Source organism: Taudactylus pleione, unplaced genomic scaffold (assembly GCF_031769625.1).
Source record: "Taudactylus pleione unplaced genomic scaffold, aTauple2 ptg000738l, whole genome shotgun sequence".
NCBI lineage: Eukaryota > Metazoa > Chordata > Amphibia > Anura > Myobatrachidae > Taudactylus > Taudactylus pleione.
Genome location: NW_028285140.1, coordinates 381206 through 401134, shown reverse-complemented (window position 1 = coordinate 401134; position 19929 = coordinate 381206). Strand labels below are relative to the sequence as shown.

The 19929-nt window shown below is 46.5% G+C and overlaps 1 protein-coding gene across 1 annotated transcript in view; it reads left to right on the top strand.

The window, feature by feature from the left end:
* Positions 1-7971: 7971 nt before the first annotated feature.
* Positions 7972-19929, top strand: part of LOC148477173 (uncharacterized) — a 58677-nt gene continuing 46719 nt past the window's right edge. The window contains exons 1-4 of the mRNA XM_088457084.1: positions 7972-8048; positions 9793-9840; positions 17005-17109; positions 17494-17589. Coding sequence (XP_088313210.1) covers positions 9808-9840; positions 17005-17109; positions 17494-17589 — 234 coding nt within the window. The 5' untranslated portion in view covers positions 7972-8048; positions 9793-9807. The remainder of the gene's footprint in view (positions 8049-9792; positions 9841-17004; positions 17110-17493; positions 17590-19929) is intronic.

Below are 19929 nucleotides of genomic sequence, written 5' to 3'. Positions count from 1 at the left end.
CATGCCCAGTACACATCCCGTACACATCCAGTACATGCCCAGTACACATCCAGTACACATCCAGTCCATGCCCAGTACACATCCAGTACACAACCTATACATGCCCGGTACACATCCAGTACATGCCCAGTACACATCCAGTACACAACCTGCACATGCCCAGTACACATCCAGTACACAACCTGCACATGCCCAGTACACATCCAGTACACAACCTGCACATGCCCAGTACACAACCTATACATGCCCAGTACACATCCCGTACACATCCAGTACATGCCCAGTACACATCCAGTACACATCCAGTACATGCCCAGTACACATCCAGTACACAACCTATACATGCCCAGTACACAACCTATACATGCCCAGTACACATCCAGTACACAACCTGCACATGCCCAGTACACATCCAGTACACATCCAGTAGACAACCTATATATGCCCAGTACACATCCAGTACACATCCAGTACACAACCTGCACATGTCCAGTACACATCCAGTACACAACCTATACATGCCCAGTACACATCCAGTACACATCCAGTACACATCCAGTACATGCCCTGTACACATCCAGTACACATCCAGTACACATCCAGTACACATCCTGCACATGCCCAGTACACATCCTGTACACATCCAGTACACATCCTGTACACATCTAGTACACAGCCTGCACATGCCCAGTACACATCTAGTACACTACCTATACATGCCCAGTACACATCCAGTACACAACCTATACATGCCCAGTACACATCCAGTACACATCTAGTACACAACCTATACATGCCCAGTACACATCTAGTACACAACCTATACATGCCCGGTACACATCCAGTACACAACCTATACATGCCCGGTACACATCCAGTACACAGCCTGCACACAGCCTGCACATGCCCAGTACACATCCAGTACACAACCTTCACATGCCCAGTACACATCCAGTACACAACCTATACATGCCCAGTACACAACCTATACATGCCCAGTACACATCCAGTACACATCCTGTACATGCCCAGTACACATCCAGTACACATCCAGCACATGCCCAGTACACATCCAGTACACAACCTATACATGCCCGGTACACATCCAGTACATGCCCAGTACACATCCAGTACACATCCAGTACACAACCTGCACATGCCCAGTACACATCCAGTACACAACCTGCACATGCCCAGTACACATCCAGTACACAACCTATACATGCCCGGTACACATCCAGTACATGCCCAGTACACATCCAGTACACATCCAGTACACAACCTGCACATGCCCAGTACACATCCAGTACACAACCTGCACATGCCCAGTACACATCCAGTACTCAACCTGCACATGCCCAGTACACATCCAGTACACAACCTATACATGCCCAGTACACATCCAGTACACAACCTATACATGCCCAGTACACATCCCGTACACATCCAGTACATGCCCAGTACACATCCAGTACACATCCAGTACATGCCCAGTACACATCCAGTACACAACCTATACATGCCCGGTACACATCCAGTACATGCCCAGTACACATCCAGTACACATCCAGTACACAACCTGCACATGCCCAGTACACATCCAGTACACAACCTGCACATGCCCAGTACACATCCAGTACACAACCTGCACATGTGCGGTCCTTTAACACAAGGGTTAGCGCCCATCTCTGAATCAGGCCCACACTCAGTAATAGGCAGCTTCCTCCTATATTTCCTCTATTAGCACAGGAAGTGACTTTCTCCGGTGTTGAAAGGACCTATGTATATAAAAAGAAAGTTTTCTGAAAGTGACTGTGTAGAACTGTATTACTAAAATCAGCAGAAAGACCCTGTAGTGTCAGAACAAACTGACACATGAGAATCCATTTCTTGTCATATTACTACTCGAGAAACAACTAGGGTAACAAATACTAATCATTGTGAAACAAAGTTGCAATTAAAAGTGCGGATATATTTAACAAAGCTCTGACCAATACCCAGAAGTTAGTGTACTAGGGGCGTTTCTTTCATTACAATGAGGGATACATGTGACCGCATGAGTATAGGTGTATTTTTAAATTAAAGTACAGTACAATTAAGTAATATTTATTAGTAATTCTCATAAATAAGTTTTGATTACTGATGTATATATACTTGTTTATAAATATTAATCAATAATATGTGCTAAAATAGCTGGCAATATCTCTTTACTAAGAAAATAATTAATACATTTAAATATTTATTCTATATTAAGATCTGTGCGGCAGCGCTTCCTATTTTTAATTTTCTGTAGTATATACTATATACTGATTATCTTTTTATTTCCCATAGATTTCTTCAGCTATTTCTTCCAGAATAGGCCATTAGGTGATATCTCTTGGTCAGATCATGCCCCCATTTCGCTGAAAATTGCCTACGCTATTGCTAATTCTAAATCTTATGTTTGGAGGCTAAACGAGTTGATACTTCTGCACTGTAGACACCAGACTAAGGAAGCGATTGATGATTATATCGATATAAATAATCTCCCTGATACACCCAGGGATAAATTTACTAAGAATTGTGTCTGGTCGATTTTTTCCATTTAGAAACTTGATCAGCGTCGCTGAAACTCGTGTGATTTTAGGCTTTTGAAACACGGAAATTTACTAAGAATAGTGATTTGATGATTGTTTTTCGATGATGTATCTGATCGAGATTTCTCCCCCGAGTTCCATGAGTCTGACCGCAGCCAAACTCTCCCGAACAAGCAACCTGCTCATATCAGTGACGGCTGTTTGTGTGTTCTAAAGCTTAAAAAAAGGGTTAAAATAAAAAGAAAAGGATGTAGGGTTGTCCCCCCCCAAAAAAACAGCATAACCAGCCCTGGGCGCCTCAGCCACTCCTGGTTCCAAAAATATGGGGAAAAAAAACGTGCTCCCCCTATTCTTAAAACCTGCACCGGGCTCAAATACAGCCAGGGGACCCTTTCATCGGGGTCACCCCAGCTAAAGCATTATCACCCTAAGCCAGTCAGCCCAAGCCGGGGATCTCAGGGGAGGTGGGGACCCCCCCCAATAAAAGGGTCCCCTCTCTCCCAAGCACCCCGAGCTTAAGCTGAAGCCCGGGGCTCTTCACTGCACCCCTGGGTGGTGTGTGCATGGGTAATAATGGGGATAATTATAATGTTACTATTGTTTTTTTTACAGTGGAACTACAGGTGCCAGCATGCCTGCTCTTTGGCACTTGTGGAACTACAAGTGCCAGCAGTCGGCGTGCACCCATACCCCCACTGTAAAAACAATAGTATAAAAACCACAGGTCACACACCATAGTAACATTTTATTGGACACCTAACTCACTTACTCACACATACTTACATACATCCCCCTAATGTCACAGTCTGGGCGTTATACGGGGGAAGCTTATACAAATAGGGGCATATCTCAAAAAGCAGCATTTGGCCTCCAGGGCTGCCTTATTGCAGAAGAGACAGACATTACTGTAGAACTCCTACACAAGTCCTTACTTTCCACTGAAAATGTGGGGATTTGTTTGAGAACCCCTTGGACCCCCTACCCCACCAATGACAAATTAGGCAAAAATAATTTTTTAATTAGCTTCATTTGGCCTATAACGACATGTCACTTTGGGGGTGAAAAATTAAAAGTGTTGGAAAATGGGTTTAAAGTAAAGGGTCAGGTGTTTTGGGGGGCTCTATGTACTTGAAACATTGCTGGTGGCTGCACCAGGTGTATTTTTTCTATTTTTTAAACGTGACCCTTTAGAGCACAAAATATACTTGCACCAGTTTTCATGCACATGATTAATTGCCGCATCTCCCAATCAGCGATACAACATGGGAATACAGGGCGGGCTGCCCTAACAGATTCCATCTACTCCCCTGAGGAAGGCATGTTGTGCCGCTACGCGTTGGAACATTTCATCGTTGCTTTCTACATTGCTACAAGCTATAGAAGCTAGCTACTATTTCACACAGACGGCGTCTGTTACTATGAACAGCTGAGCGCGAGTCTTCGCGATCTCTCAACCCCGAAGTCTCCTACCTCTGGGTCATCACCGCCATGTGTACATCCGAACACACAGGAATCAGGACACTGGGAGCCCGCGTCACACATCAGAAGACCGACGATTCCAGCACACCCTAATAGGACTCCCTCAGCCGAGGTAGAGAGCCTTTTCGGAGAAGACATCACTGCAGCAATGGGTAAGATTACCACCACCCCACTACAGACTATTGTCACAGCACCCAGGACTTACTGTACGATCATGTTTACCAAGCCGACATATAAGCTTTAGGAAATGTATATTGTTTGGGCATGTGCTTTTGCTTTTTGCTTTTTCTACTCTTACAGATTAATTTTAGTAAAGACATTCATTGCCTCAGGATTGCAGGTCTCCGTGCTGTTTTCTTTTCTTTTCATATATTCTTATGATGGAATATATTGGATTTATTATAGTGTATTTACATTTGACAGCAATTGCATCTACACTGTAAGCTGAGCGCAGTACCACTTCCTTCTTATTTTGCTTTACCCCTATATTGGAAAATTCCCCTACGTGAGACTGCCAAGGAGAAGACTACCGTCTCGACCCCTGATGGCCTGTACTTCCTTTTGGGCTTCATGGGGCACCAGCGACACTTCAGCGTGCCATGGATCGCCTGCTGAGGCCACACCAGGGTTACGCTATAGCCTATCTAGACGACATTGTCATCTATAAAGAAAATTTAGAAGAACACTTGTCTAAAGTCCAGAAAGTGCTAGACAGCTTTAGACATTACGGGTTTACAGCTAATCCAGCCAAGTGTGCCATCGCAGTTTCAGAGGCCAACTACCTCAGGTATGTGATTAGCGATGGGCAAGTGAAACCCCAACTGCGGAAAGTGGAGGCGATTCTGTCCTGGCCAAACCCGCCACCAAGAAACAAATGAGAACTTTCCTTGGGCTCCTAGGCTATTACCACCGTTTCATTTAAAATTTTTGCGTCCTAGAGCTTTACCCCTGACTGAGACCCTTAAGAAGGCTCAACCGGAAAGAATTCTCTGGGCCAAAACAACTGAAGCAGCCTGGGAAGATAAGAGGACGGCCCTGTGCTCCAAACCGGTTCTATAGGCACCAGATTTCCAAAAACCCTTTGTCCAGCAAACCAACACCTCCACGAGAGGCTTAGGCCGGGATGTACTAAGGTTGTGGTGACCATTCCGCCAGTCACCGCAACCTTACTAATCACATATGTACTAACATATGAGATTAGTATCGCAAAGGACAGCTCTTGCGATAAGAGCTGCCCTTTGCAAAGCAGCCGACGCCGGGTGACGGGGTCTCTGTGGGACCCCGCCCCCTCCGAGCCCCGGGAGCTTCCTGCTGGTCACATGTGCAGGAAGTCCCGGGCTCCTCCTCCTCCTCCCTGTACCCGGAAGATTAGGAGGAGGAGGCAGAGGACCTAGGAGGAGCGTGGGCCAGCGACCATGGAGAGCAGGTGAGTAGGGGCCAGCAATGGCGAGGTGGCGGTGAAGCGTCGGGAGCGGGGTGCGGTAAGGAGCCCATAGGCTTCTATAGAGTAATGCCAGGTTTTTCTGGCGTTACCCTATGCACCGATTAAAGTGCGGCCGGGCCTTAGTACATTTTTCCTTTAGTACATCCCGGCCTTAGGAGCTGTTTTATCACAGTCCATTGCAGGCGAAAAAAGTGGATCCTCTACTTAAGTAGAAAGATGTTATCACGAGAGACAAGATACGCCATAGTTGAGCTAGAATGCTTGGCGATAAAGTGGGCAGTAGAAGCCCTGAAGTATTATCTTCTGGGAAGAGAATTTGTCTTGGTCACGGATAACGCACCTCTGAGGTGGATGCACCGCAACAAAGAACCTCAACCCCAGAGTGACGCACCGGTTCTTGACCATCCAGCAGGACAAGTTTGTCATACAGCATCTGCCGTGAGCTCAACATAGAAGCGCAGACACGTTTTCCCAGAAGTTTGAGAAATCTGAATTGAATTAGCCATCGCAAAAGAAGATGTGCGCTACCCCAGGCTTGGAAAAGCGAAAGGGTGGGATGTGTGGTGAGAGGGGTTGTCTCTCACCTGAATTGCCCACATTCCACAGTGGAAACAGCTCCCTCCAAGGAAGCCCGTGCATTCTGCAGTTGCAGTGGAGGTGTGGAACTCCAGGTTTTCACAGTTGCACAGGCCCAGCTGCAGCTCATCACTGAGAGGCAGAAGGAGTTTAAAACTCTCATACATCCGGCGCTCTGGGCACTGACGCTGGCTACCGGCCAGTTTGTAGGCCAGAGTGTTGTAGCGCCAGGGACTGACTGTTAAGCACTGGGGGTGCTGGTACATTTACTTTATTTGTTTATTTATGTTGTGCTTATGTATGTGTTACGATCCACTGCTAGAGTTTCTGACAGCATTAGCAGTTTCTAGTCTTGGCTGTTGCTAGGCAGCAGGGAAGCTGTCAGTATTGTGGAAGCATTAAGCTGCAGACAGTCTGTAATCAAGCTCTCTGTGTAAGTGCATTTAGCTGCACTGGCAATTAGGGAGGATGGTTGCATTGGTCCCTCTTCATGTTATATTGCAGTCACTCCCAGCATTCCTTGTTGGTTATAGTTTATACCTTGTGTGTCGCTGCCTGGTCTGTTCCATGTGTATTGTAGTTCTGGTCTCCTGCTCTGCATACGCCCAGCTGTGTCTGCCAGTTTACTATGTTTTTCTGGACCTTTAATTACTGTTTCTACCAACTGCAAGTATTGCCTAACCATGCTGATACACAGCAGCAGAGGTGACATTCGCTGTATCTGCCTTGCAATGTAGCAGTGTAAGTATATGCTGTATTGGATTCTGGCTGTGGCTACACCTGCAAGTTCTACTGTGTGGATAATCGTTGCTGTCTGCTAATTTCACCTGATTGCTATCCAGATATTCTGTCCTGCTATTAATCCTGTAGATGCTTGTTCTGGTTCTGTTATTACCCTGACCTCCTAGGGTATCCGTATCTACTCCAGGCTATATCCTGCGATCACTCCTGTATTGCACAAGCCCCTACTGCCTGAGCTTAAGTCCTGGGGGCAGCCTAAGCACCGGTGAGTGTATTCTACTCTATGGGAACAACGGTTTGTTGCTGTTGTTCTAGGCAGAAAATCTCAGTAGGAGGTTCTCAGTGTGTGGCAGGAAAAAAGGAGCCAGCACATCCAAGGTTAAATATCTGACAATTTTTTAGATATCCATAAAGTGCAAAACAATGAGGGGAGCAGATTCGGTGTGAGTGGAGCTGATCCTGTCTCTGAGGGGGAGCATGTTGCTGAGAAGTATCAGTTTTCTTTGCCACTACAAATGATATTCCTTGCATGAGCTTTGCTGATAGGTTATAATCTGCTCCCCTCATTGATTTGCACTTTATGGATATATAAAAAAATTGTCAGATATTTAACCTTGGACGTGCTGGCTCCTTTTTTCCTGCTGCAACATGATTATGTGCATTGCTGTCCATTTTTGTATTTTGAGCATGTGCAGTTTTGTCTAAATACTATATATATACGGGTTTCATAACAGTTAGCTACAGTGCAGTGTCTACTGCCATGGAAGACCCTGCTTTACCGAGTACCTGCCTGTAGTGAGTCCTCATTTCTACACCCAGTGTCACAAATACATACAAATTACAGTATGTGCTTCTAGTCCCTGCCTTTTACCATCAACTCCAAATCGTATGTTAGAAAACCAACCAATACCTTCTATGTATTCAGGTATACGTCATATGCTAATTATACTGTACTATCCTTCTGTGTATTCAGTATACATCATATGCTTATACTGTACAATCACACCCACTGGGCTTAGACAAAGTTCAAACTGATGTTTCCCGCACTTTCTGTTACTTTCTATTTCCATGAATCTGTAATGTGAGCAGTGACCGGGGCGCGGCTCTTATCTCGCTATATATACGGTATAGAGGAATCCTGCTGTATTCCGCTGTTACCTGTCTGTGGAGCTGGTGAAACATAGTTACCAGGAGGAAGGACACACAAGGGGGACGGCTGTTAGTGTCTAAAGGTAAGTAATGAGTTTCAAATTCTTATTATATGTCTGTAAATACTGGTATCTATACATGCTTGCCATTGTCGGGAGACTCCCTGAAATACTGTAGCAGAAATCTCCCTGTCTTACTGAAGAGCCCAGTAATCTCCCTGATTGCAACTCACCCCCATTATGAAGCTGTTATAGAATAACAAAAACACATAAGGCACAATGATCCCTATGGCTACATGTATTTTCTGATAAGTATCAGTGTGTTTTCATCAACAACTAAATCTTACTGACTGCTTTGGGGCTCATTTACATTTGGATGCAAATCAATGTTATGACACGCCCCTCAGATATAGCAGTACACGCCCATCACATGTATGACACGCCCCTCAGATGTAGCAGTACACGCCCATCACATGTATGACACGCCCCTCAGATGTAGCAGTACACGCCCATCACATGTATGACACGCCCCTCAGATGTAGCAGTACACGCCTATCACATGTATGACACGCCCTTCAGATGTAGCAGTACACGCCTATCACATGTATGACACGCCCTTCAGGTGTAGCAGTACACGCCTATCACATGTATGACACGCCCCTCAGATGTAGCAGTACATGCCTATCACATGTATGACACGCCCCTCAGATGTAGCAGTACACGCCCATCACATGTATGACACGCCCCTCAGATGTAGCAGTACACGCCCACTTTACTCCTAGGTGCTGCTTTCACAGTCTCCCTAAAAAGCTTTTTCAAAAGTAGGCAAGTATGGTGTATAGTCATGAAAGTGTATGTAGTGCTTTATATTAGAGGGCACATACCAGGGGCAAATGCAGGTTTTCTAGAGGGACTTTCCAAATGCTTGATCTTAGAGCAAGTGTGGCCAGTCCATGAAGAGGGCATAATCGGCACTTAACCAGCTATAATATGTCATACAAAGTATAGTGTATATAATAATTCTGATATATAGAGGATCAGCTATAACAGTAAGTAGGCATTTTCTAAGGTAAATGTTTTTATCTCAGATGTGGGCACCATTCCAGATCATTGAAGTCCGGGAGTCTGGGGGCAGAAAAAGAACTTTGCCCTGCCCTGAACATATATGTACACATTGGTCTCCTTATGCACTGGATAGTGTATTATTAATTTATTATACATATTAATAATAACTGACCCCAGATGGTCTATATCAGTGCACCCCTAACAGTGCATGTTTTGCAGATCTCCTAGTTGTGCACAATATATTCACTACTGGCTGACACATTTTAAAAGATCCACAGGTGCTGCTAAGTATTTCATTTGTTACACTGAGGGGATCTTAAGAACATGTGTCTTTAGTATTCTATGCTATTTTTTTTATTGTGGTCATCATGGTGTGGGCTGAAAAGGGGGGTTGTACACTGCAATAATAATAGTAATAATAATAATAATAATAATAATAATAAACCAAGCATTGGCCTTATTGCCAGGCTAAGTATTATAACACAAAGCCGCCAAATCACTGTGATTGCACAATATCAGATTGTAGGAAAAGAAGCTGTGATTCTGAGCTGCACCACTAGGTGTCGCTGGAGCTCTGTATAGGAGGTGACACCTGTGACAGCACAGGACCAATCTAATAATGTTACACACTGATTGAGCACCGCTGACTTACTGTAGATAAAAGTAACCAATAGAAATGGCTGATCCATACTGTGTGTAGGGCAGAGATACATTTTATGCTGAACCCCCTGTTTGTTAATGTACCCCACTATATCTCTTGTAGGACGTTGGCTGCACCATGGCAGAGAATACCGACATAAGCATCGCACAGGTGAGTCTCTCTCCAGACGCTGATTATATAGGCGGCTGGGCAGGGGGAGCTCATATTTTTTGGAGGTTTATAAATAGCCATGAGGGTATGTACATAGTAAGATCATACAATGTTATTGTCACATATAGTAGGTCTGAGCATTATAACAGAATATTATAGTCTGAGGCCCTGATTCGGCAGCAATCGCAGCTGTGTATTCGCACAGAATGCAGCTGCGAAAATATGCTAATGCTCGCCAAAGCTCCGTCAACATAAAGACGCCCACATCTGCTTTCTCAAATCTGTCCACTGTTGCTCTTCTGCATAGACATCGGTACCATTCACGCACATCGGGCAGTTTGGCGGCATTTACAGCAGGTCTGACAAAAAGATCTGCAATCACACCTATATACATACATAAGGTGACCGGTGTCCCTAAAGAAGCCAATTCCCTCCTCTCACCTGTGTGACTGGTGGATCTTACATATCGGGAACGAGACTGCAGAGAGGCCATTACCTGACGGCCAGATCCCTGGCTCTGACTATAGCGTCTTAGTCTGAGGAGGAAACCAAACCTTCCCCGAGATACAGCCACCACTAGGCCATTTGCCCCCGAATGCATACTAACATCCCCTATCAGATTATCACCTGACCCGTCAGTGCCAGTCCCAGTTGTGGACCCAAGGGGTGTGGGATATTAGGAAGTACTGCTACCCCCCTGCCAACTCCCCATTTGTGTACCCACAAAAAGAGTGGTGACCCCTGGACTTGATTAATCACACAGCTATGGTAAGGTAGGAGCCATAGTCCCAGCCATAAGAGCCATCTATATGGGCACTGTGGGTGCTTGGGCACCCCCAGTACTTGTGCTGCCCATAGTCATTTCTATGCATGGCATTTCTGAGTTGTATGGTGGATGTAATGTGAACACCCTCAATTATTTTCTACTTAGTATGACCCCTCCCTTTCATGCACCTGATTAGTGCTGCCAGATTGATTGAGCAGCTGCCATTTTTTGTTTGGTATGAGATGCATGAAGGAGCCAGCATTAGTAGGGCATGCTGGTTCTAGTAGTGCTAGTTGGAATTCAGATGGGTGACTCCCAGGTAAGCTGGCTCTCAATTTGGATGCATTTATGTATGTGCCTTACATTTGACAAAATATATGTGCCTTTACCATGAGGCCTTATAATTGGTATATTTTACATTTGGGGTAAGCGTTTGGGCGTAGGGCCCTCGAGGCTACTCTGGCTGGGCCTCCTCGGGGCATCACCACTTAATACACATAGTTACTTTTCACATCACCTGTTATGTTTGTATTTTATTCATGTTATATTTCACATATATTTTAACCCCTTTTTTCAACACTTATTAATTAGTCTTACACATCTATACTTTACACTGCACTGTCACTCTTTCCATTTTTCGTGTGATGCCCTGGGGGGGTCCTGGGCTGGACGTTTTTCAGGGTGCACAGCGCCCTGGATGTGAACCCCTTAGTGTTAGGGACTGCTAGTGACAGAGAAGCCGTGACGTGGCCTAGCAGCTTTCCATGTATTTGCAAATGCATGCAACCAATATCTCTGATTTTTATTACCATATAGTCTTCATATATTGTTACAAGTATTCAGTGTGCTGAAAAACAATATATATTACACCACTTGTAAGTCACATGATATGATGTAGGAAAAATGGCATATATATAACGCTGACACACATCACTCCAACATCGCCTCCACATCACACATTTATCCTCACATATATAATGGCACTGGTAAGTCACATGATGGTGCACAATGTAACATCACCCGGGAATTGAATCACCCCCTGTGTGTTACATTTTGAAAAATATTTAATATGTTTTCACCATTTCGGATGTGGGGGGTGACTGCTGTTATTCAGAGATCCTGGGGGGGCCCAACTGGTCAGATGTACATTGTCTACAGGCTATTTATCATCTGCTAGGATACAAACTAATAATCAACCAGAGAGAGAGGCCTATTCATTAACACTACAATGACGGTTTTAAGGACATTTTCCTTAATTACCGTTATTTTAGTATTTATGAAGACGTTTAGCACAGGACATATCACTGATACTGTATCTCCTGGTTAAGTCCACCTGTGTTAATTTCCACACTCCCCATACATTAGTATATTAGTACATGAGTATGGGTGCATTAGTATATGTGCATTAGTATGGGTACATTAGTACATTAGTATGGGTACATTAGTGCATTAGTATGGGTACATTAGTACATTAGTATGGGTACATTAGTGCATTAGTATGGGTACATTAGTATGGGTACACTAGTATGGGTACATTAGTACATTAGTATGGGTACATTAGTATGGGTATATTAGTATGGGTATATTAGTATGGGTACATTAGTACATTAGTATGGGTACATTAGTATGGGTACATTAGTACATTAGTATGGGTATATTAGTATGGGTACATTAGTACATTAGTATGGGTACATTAGTATGGGTACATTAGTACATTAGTATGGGTACATTAGTACATTAGTACATTAGTATGGGTACATTAGTACATTAGTATGGGTACATTAGTACATTAGTATGGGTACATTAGTATGGGTACATTAGTACATTAGTATGGGTACATTAGTACATTAGTATGGGTACATGAGTACATTAGTATGGGTACATTAGTACATTAGTATGGGTACATTAGTACATTAGTATGGGTACATTAGTACATTAGTATGGGTACATTAGTATGGGTACATTAGTATGGGGACATGAGTACATTAGTATGGGTACATTAGTCTGGGGACATTAGTACATTAGTATTAGTACATTAGTATGGGTACATTAGTACATTAGTATGGGTACATTAGTACATTAGTATGGGTACATTAGTATGGGTACATTAGTATGGGTACACTAGTGTGGGGATATGGAAATTATGCTATTCATCAAATTCCGAAAATTATATATTTTTGGAATTTGATGGTGTTACTATACGCCATTCTCAGATGGCGTACAGCGGGTTACACTGACCTGCTTTCTGCTGGGCAGGTCCTCCTCGGCTCCCTCCTCACTCCCTGGTCCCTCCTCCGGCTACGGCTGCTGCTGTGAGAACAAAATGTAAAAAAAATTATCTATATTCAGCCCCCTCTGTGTGCACACAGTTACCGCAGCTGTAGGCAGTGCTGCGCATGAGCTGATTTTACAGATGTAACAGTACTGATTCCAGCTACGGTAAGTGAGAGCACTGATTCCAGCTGCGGTAAGGTAGAGCACTGATTCCAGCTGCGGTAAGGTAGAGCACTGGTTCCAGCTGCGGTAAGGTAGAGTACTGGTTCCAGCTGCGGTAAGGTAGAGTACTGATTACAGCTGTGGTAAGGTAGAGCACTGATTCCAGCTGCGGTAAGGTAGAGCACTGGTTACAGCTGGGGTAAGGTAGAGTACTGATTACAGCTGTGGTAAGGTAGAGCACTGATTCCAGCTGCGGTAAGGTAGAGCACTGGTTACAGCTGGGGTAAGGTAAGGCACTGGTTACAGCTGGGGTAAGGTAGAGCATTGATTCCAGCTGCGGTAAGGTAGAGCACTGATTCCAGCTGCGGTAAGGTAGAGCATTGGTTACAGCTGGGGTAAGGTAGCGCACCGATTCCAGCTGGGTTAAGGTAGAGCACCGATTCCAGCTGGGGTAAGGTAGAGCACCAATTCCAGCTGGGGTAAGGTAGAGCACCGATTACAGCTGCGGTAAGGTAGAGCACCGATTACAGCTGCGGTAAGGTAGAGCACCGATTACAGCTGCGGTAAGGTAGAGCACCGATTCCAGCTGCGGTAATTTAGAGCACCGATTCCAGCTGCGGTAAGGTAGAGCACTGGTTCCAGCTGCGGTAAGGTAGAGCACTGGTTACAGCTGGGGTAAGGTAGAGCACTTATTCCAGCTGGGGTAAGGTAGAGCACTGATTCCAGCTGCAGTAAGGTAGAGCACTGATTCCAGCTGCGGTAAGGTAGAGCACTGATTCCAGCTGCGTTAAGGTAGAGCACTGGTTACAGCTGGGATAAGGTAGAGCACTGATTCCAGCTGCGGTAAGGTAGAGCACTGGTTACAGCTGGGGTAAGGTAGAGCACTGATTCCAGCTGCGGTAAGGTAGATTCCAGCTGGGGTAAGGTAGAGCACTGATTCCAGCTGCGGTAAGGTAGAGCACTGATTCCAGTATTGGTAAGGTAGAGCACTGGTTACAGCTGGGATAAGGTAGAGCACTGATTCTAGCTGGGGTAAGGTAGAGCACTGGTTACAGCTGGGGTAAGGTAGAGCACTGATTCCAGCTGGGGTAAGGTAGATTCCAGCTGAGGTAAGGTAGAGCACTGGTTACAGCTGGGGTAAGGTAGAGCACTGATTACAGCTGCGGTAAGTTAGTGTAGAGAGGGAAATCTATTTCCTGAAAAGCTGTCATCGCAAACATGACAGCTTTTTGGAATGGATACTGATGGGGAGGAGGAATGATGGATTCCCCCGGTAATTAGGTTTAGAACTGGCATGGAGTTCTACCTAATTATCTCCGGAGAAATGTAAGGTATGATGAATAGGCCCAAAGAGCGAGAAGGAGAGATATATGCTATATCTCCCTGACCGGTACATTGATGATATTATAGCTGAGGCTCCTCTAGGCCTCCTATTCCTTTGCCCAGAATAATACCTTTATATATACTGTGAGTGTCAGTAACATCGTCACCTGAAGTACCAGGTCAGCTAGAACCGTAGCGGCCAATCAGTCAGAGGTGCCAGCATGGAAAATAGTTCCAGTGGCATATTTATACTTCCCTGTGTACAACCTCCTATCACCACCCAGGAAAGTGCCAGCAGCTATCCTGAAACTGACCAAACCCAGCTCTCCTGAGACTGACCAAACCCAGCTCTCCTGAGACTGACCAAACCCAGCTCTCCTGAGACTGACCAAATCCAGCTCTCCTGAGACTGACCAAACCCAGCTCTCCTGAGACTGACCAAACCCAGCTCTCCTGAGACTGACCAATCCCAGCTCTCCTGAGACTGACCAATCCCAGCTCTCCTGAGACTGACCAATCCCAGCTCTCCTGAGACTGACCAATCCCAGCTCTCCTGAGACTGACCAATCCCAGCTCTCCTGAGACTGACCAAACCCAGCTCTCCTGAGACTGACCAAAACCAGCTCTCCTGAGACTGACCAAACCCAGCTCTCCTGAGACTGACCAAACCCAGCTCTCTTGAGACTGACCAATCCCAGCTCTCCTGAGACTGACCAATCCCAGCTCTCCTGAGACTGACCAATCCCAGCTCTCCTGAGACTGACCAAACCCAGCTCTCCTGAGACTGACCAAACCCAGCTCTCCTGAGACTGACCAATCCCAGCTCTCCTGAGACTGACCAATCCCAGCTCTCCTGAGACTGACCAATCCCAGCTCTCCTGAGTCTGCCCAAACCCAGCTCTCCTGAGTCTGCCCAAACCCAGCTCTCCTGAGTCTGCCCAAACCCAGCTCTCCTGAGACTGACCAAACCCAGCTCTCCTGAGACTGACCAATCCCAGCTCTCCTGAGACTGACCAATCCCAGCTCTCCTGAGCCTGCCCAAACCCAGCTCTCCTGAGCCTGCCCAAACCCAGCTTTCCTGAGACTGACCAAACCCAGCTCTCCTGAGACTGACCAATCCCAGCTCTCCTGAAACTGACCAAACCCAGCTCTCCTGAGACTGACCAATCCCAGCTCTCCTGAGACTGACCAATCCCAGCTCTCCTGAGACTGACCAATCCCAGCTCTCCTGAGTCTGCCCAAACCCAGCTCTCCTGAGACTGACCAAACCCAGCTCTCCTGAGACTGACCAAACCCAGCTCTCCTGAGACTGACCAAACCCAGCTCTCCTGAGTCTGCCCAAACCCAGCTCTCCTGAGACTGACCAAACCCAGCTCTCCTGAGACTGACCAAACCCAGCTCTCCTGAGACTGACCAAACCCAGCTCTCCTGAGACTGACCAAACCCAGCTCTCCTGAGACTGACCAATCCCAGCTCTCCTGAGACTGACCAATCCCAGCTCTCCTGAGACTGACCAATCCCAGCTCTCCTGAGTCTGCCCAAACCCAGCTCTCCTGAGTCTGCCCAAACCCAGCTCTCCTGAGTCTGCCCAAACCCAGCTCTCCTGAGATTGACCAAACCCAGCTCTCCTGAGACTGACCAATCCCAGCTCTCCTGAGACTGACCAATCCCAGCTCTCCTGAGCCTGCCCAAACCCAGCTCTCCTGAGCCTGCCCAAACCCAGCTTTCCTGAGACTGACCAAACCCAGCTCTCCTGAGACTGACCAATCCCAGCTCTCCTGAAACTGACCAAACCCAGCTCTCCTGAGACTGACCAAACCCAGCTCTCCTGAGACTGACCAATCCCAGCTCTCCTGAGACTGACCAATCCCAGCTCTCCTGAGACTGACCAATCCCAGCTCTCCTGAGTCTGCCCAAACCCAGCTCTCCTGAGACTGACCAAACCCAGCTCTCCTGAGACTGACCAAACCCAGCTCTCCTGAGACTGACCAAACCCAGCTCTCCTGAGTCTGCCCAAACCCAGCTCTCCTGAGACTGACCAAACCCAGCTCTCCTGAGACTGACCAAACCCAGCTCTCCTGAGACTGACCAAACCCAGCTCTCCTGAGACTGACCAATCCCAGCTCTCCTGAGACTGACCAAACCCAGCTCTCCTGAGACTGACCAAACCCAGCTCTCCTGAGACTGACCAAACCCAGCTCTCCTGAGACTGACCTATCCCAGCTCTCCTGAGACTGACCAATCCCAGCTCTCCTGAGACTGACCAATCCCAGCTCTCCTGAGACTGACCAAACCCAGCTCTCCTGAGACTGACCTCACCTCTATGAAACAAAGGGGGAGATGTATAAAGGGACGATGTGGGGAAGAAACGGTATCAGCGCACGTTCTGTGCACTCATACCGCTACTCCCCATGTACTATTGTGGGGTCTGGGGTGAAATGACGGGCAGCTGTCATTGCTCTATCACCACAGCAGGGATAACACTGTCCCTGCTGCAGCGGCTTCCGTGCTCCAGGCTGCAAGTGAGATCCCGCACATGCCCAGTGGAGCCAGCCGGAAAGGGAGACTCAGTGCATCAGCACTAGGTTATATGTAATACATCTCCCCCGGGTATTATTCTCAACCTCTCTTTCTAACAGCAGGGCCATCCGTCTACCCGCATCCTTGGAGAGAAAGACCGTACAGATTATCGGCCACAAAACCAGAATAGAAAGAAGACAAAATTGCTACAATCTGCATTACAGGTAAAACTATAATTATACGATGTTGTCATTTCAAGCTTAAAGATTTGAGAGTTTAGTGGTAGAAAATGAATGGGAATTTTGAGTGAAGGCCTCACACACCTGTCACAGCACAGCAGGAACATGGTTTCCCAGGGTGTGGTGTATATACCATGCCGACAGCATAATGGTCTGAATGTCAACAATGGTATTTTAGCCTAACTACTAACCTCCTGATTGCAGCCGAACCCTAAATTCATGTGTCTACATTCCCAATGTCAACTTTATGTCAGTGTCGACAATTTGATTGTCGACATTCTGACTGCTTCGCATTTACGGATATGTGTAAAAATAAATATATTGGATCACTGAGATCTGTGTAAATGTTTCTCATCTTTATTCTCGAAGAGCCGGAGTAGTAACCAGTCAGCAGGGAAGGAAAACCGCTCAGCTTCCGGAAAGGACAGGAGGACAAAGCCCCCCAGACAAAGACCCCCAACCAAGGTAAATCGTTTCACAATTAGACCATTAGCAGAGGACAATTCCATATGAGGGGAAGTAGTAATCTCATTGTTTTAAAATTGGTTAGGAACACAAATTGCAGAAGAATGGAGAAAAAGAACAACAGAGTTATTTAACAAAAGTTCTTTTTTTTTATTTTTTTGCCACTTTCATGTTTCCCCGCCATATGATTTTCATAATATTGAGAAATTTCGTATATAGGTTCCATTCAAGAAACTATTAAAGTTTCCCAACAGCAACTATAAAACAGACTGTAATCTCTCACAGGCAGGGCCCTCGCACTCTCGTTCTCACCATCCACAATCCATGGATCCAGTGTCCAGTGAATCTGTTGACTAATTTACTGAAACTGACTGTAAATGAATGATAAGGATATAAATGCTTATGTAATAACAAAATCAGCACCACACTACATGACGTTACTTGTTTTTAATAATTTTTAATGAAATCTGAAACCAAACAGAACGGAAACCAAAACACTGGGGTCTATGCACACAGGGCCGTAACTAGGGGTGCACCGAGTAGAGGGCTATGTGGATGGTTCTGTCACTGCCCCACGGCCCTGGCTTCTGGCTAGCAGCATGCCTGGAACAGCACCCTGCAGAAGAGCTTTTGGGAGTTTAACCCCACTCCCGCGTGTCGTCAGTGACATCATCCATCAGACCTGCATGCAGGTACGACGGGCAACATAGTAAGTAAGGGCCATGCCGCCAAATGCAGCATGGCCCCCGCTGTTGCTTTGTCGCTGCCGGCATCGGCAAGTATGTACCGGCCTTAAGAAGTCAAATTTAGGAAAAAGTACACAATCAAGGCTAAACCGGCAAAAGACAGGTCCGACATGAGTGACCCTCGCCATGCACCGTCCTGCTTTATCTGCTATGTTATATGAATTCCTGTACAACAAAAATCTAATCCTAAATACCTAGTACACTATTTGCGCACTAAGATGCAAGATTGAGGAAAAAATACTCAGTATGGAATCTCACGCCATAAAGCGCAAAGGGGACGGGTCTATGAGGAAACGTATGTACGCTCCTGGTTTACACCAATTCATAAACCGCCCTCCAGGAAGTGCAACACCCCCAACAAAGCATATATGTGTTTTCCTACAGGTGTGTATGAGACACTGGTACTCTGCCTGCGCCAGACCTCCCCTTTCTTCCGCCATTCTGCCTCTCCAAGAGGTACATGTGCCAGACACACACAGGCCAGACACACACACACACACACGGGCCAGACACACACACACACACACACACAGGGGCCAGACACACACACACACACACACACAGGGGCCAGACACACGGGGCCAGACACACACACACACTCACAGGGGCCAGACACACACACACACACACGGGCCAGAAACACACACACACACACACGGGCCAGACACACACACACACACACACTGGCCAGACACGCACACACACACACACACGGGCCAGACACACACACACGGGCCAGACACACACACACACACAGGGGCCAGACACACACACACACACAGGGGCCAGACACACACACACACACAGGGGCCAGACACACACACACACACAGGGGCCAGACACACACACACACACGGGTCAGACACACAGCACCGCTGTTGCTTTGTCGCTGCCGGCATCGGCAAGTATGTACCGGCCTTAAGAAGTCAAATTTAGGAAAAAGTACACAATCAAGGCTAAACCGGCAAAAGACAGGTCCGACATGAGTGACCCTCGCCATGCACCGTCCTGCTTTATCTGCTATGTTATATGAATTCCTGTACAACAAAAATCTAATCCTAAATACCTAGTACACTATTTGCGCACTAAGATGCAAGATTGAGGAAAAAATACTCAGTATGGAATCTCACGCCATAAAGCGCAAAGGGGACGGGTCTATGAGGAAACGTATGTACGCTCCTGGTTTACACCAATTCATAAACCGCCCTCCAGGAAGTGCAACACCCCCAACAAAGCATATATGTGTTTTCCTACAGGTGTGTATGAGACACTGGTACTCTGCCTGCGCCAGACCTCCCCTTTCTTCCGCCATTCTGCCTCTCCAAGAGGTACATGTGCCAGACACACACAGGCCAGACACACACACACACACACGGGCCAGACACACACACACACACACACACAGGGGCCAGACACACACACACACACAGGGGCCAGACACACGGGGCCAGACACACACACACACTCACAGGGGCCAGACACACACACACACACACGGGCCAGAAACACACACACACACACACGGGCCAGACACACACACACACACACACTGGCCAGACACGCACACACACACACACACGGGCCAGACACACAC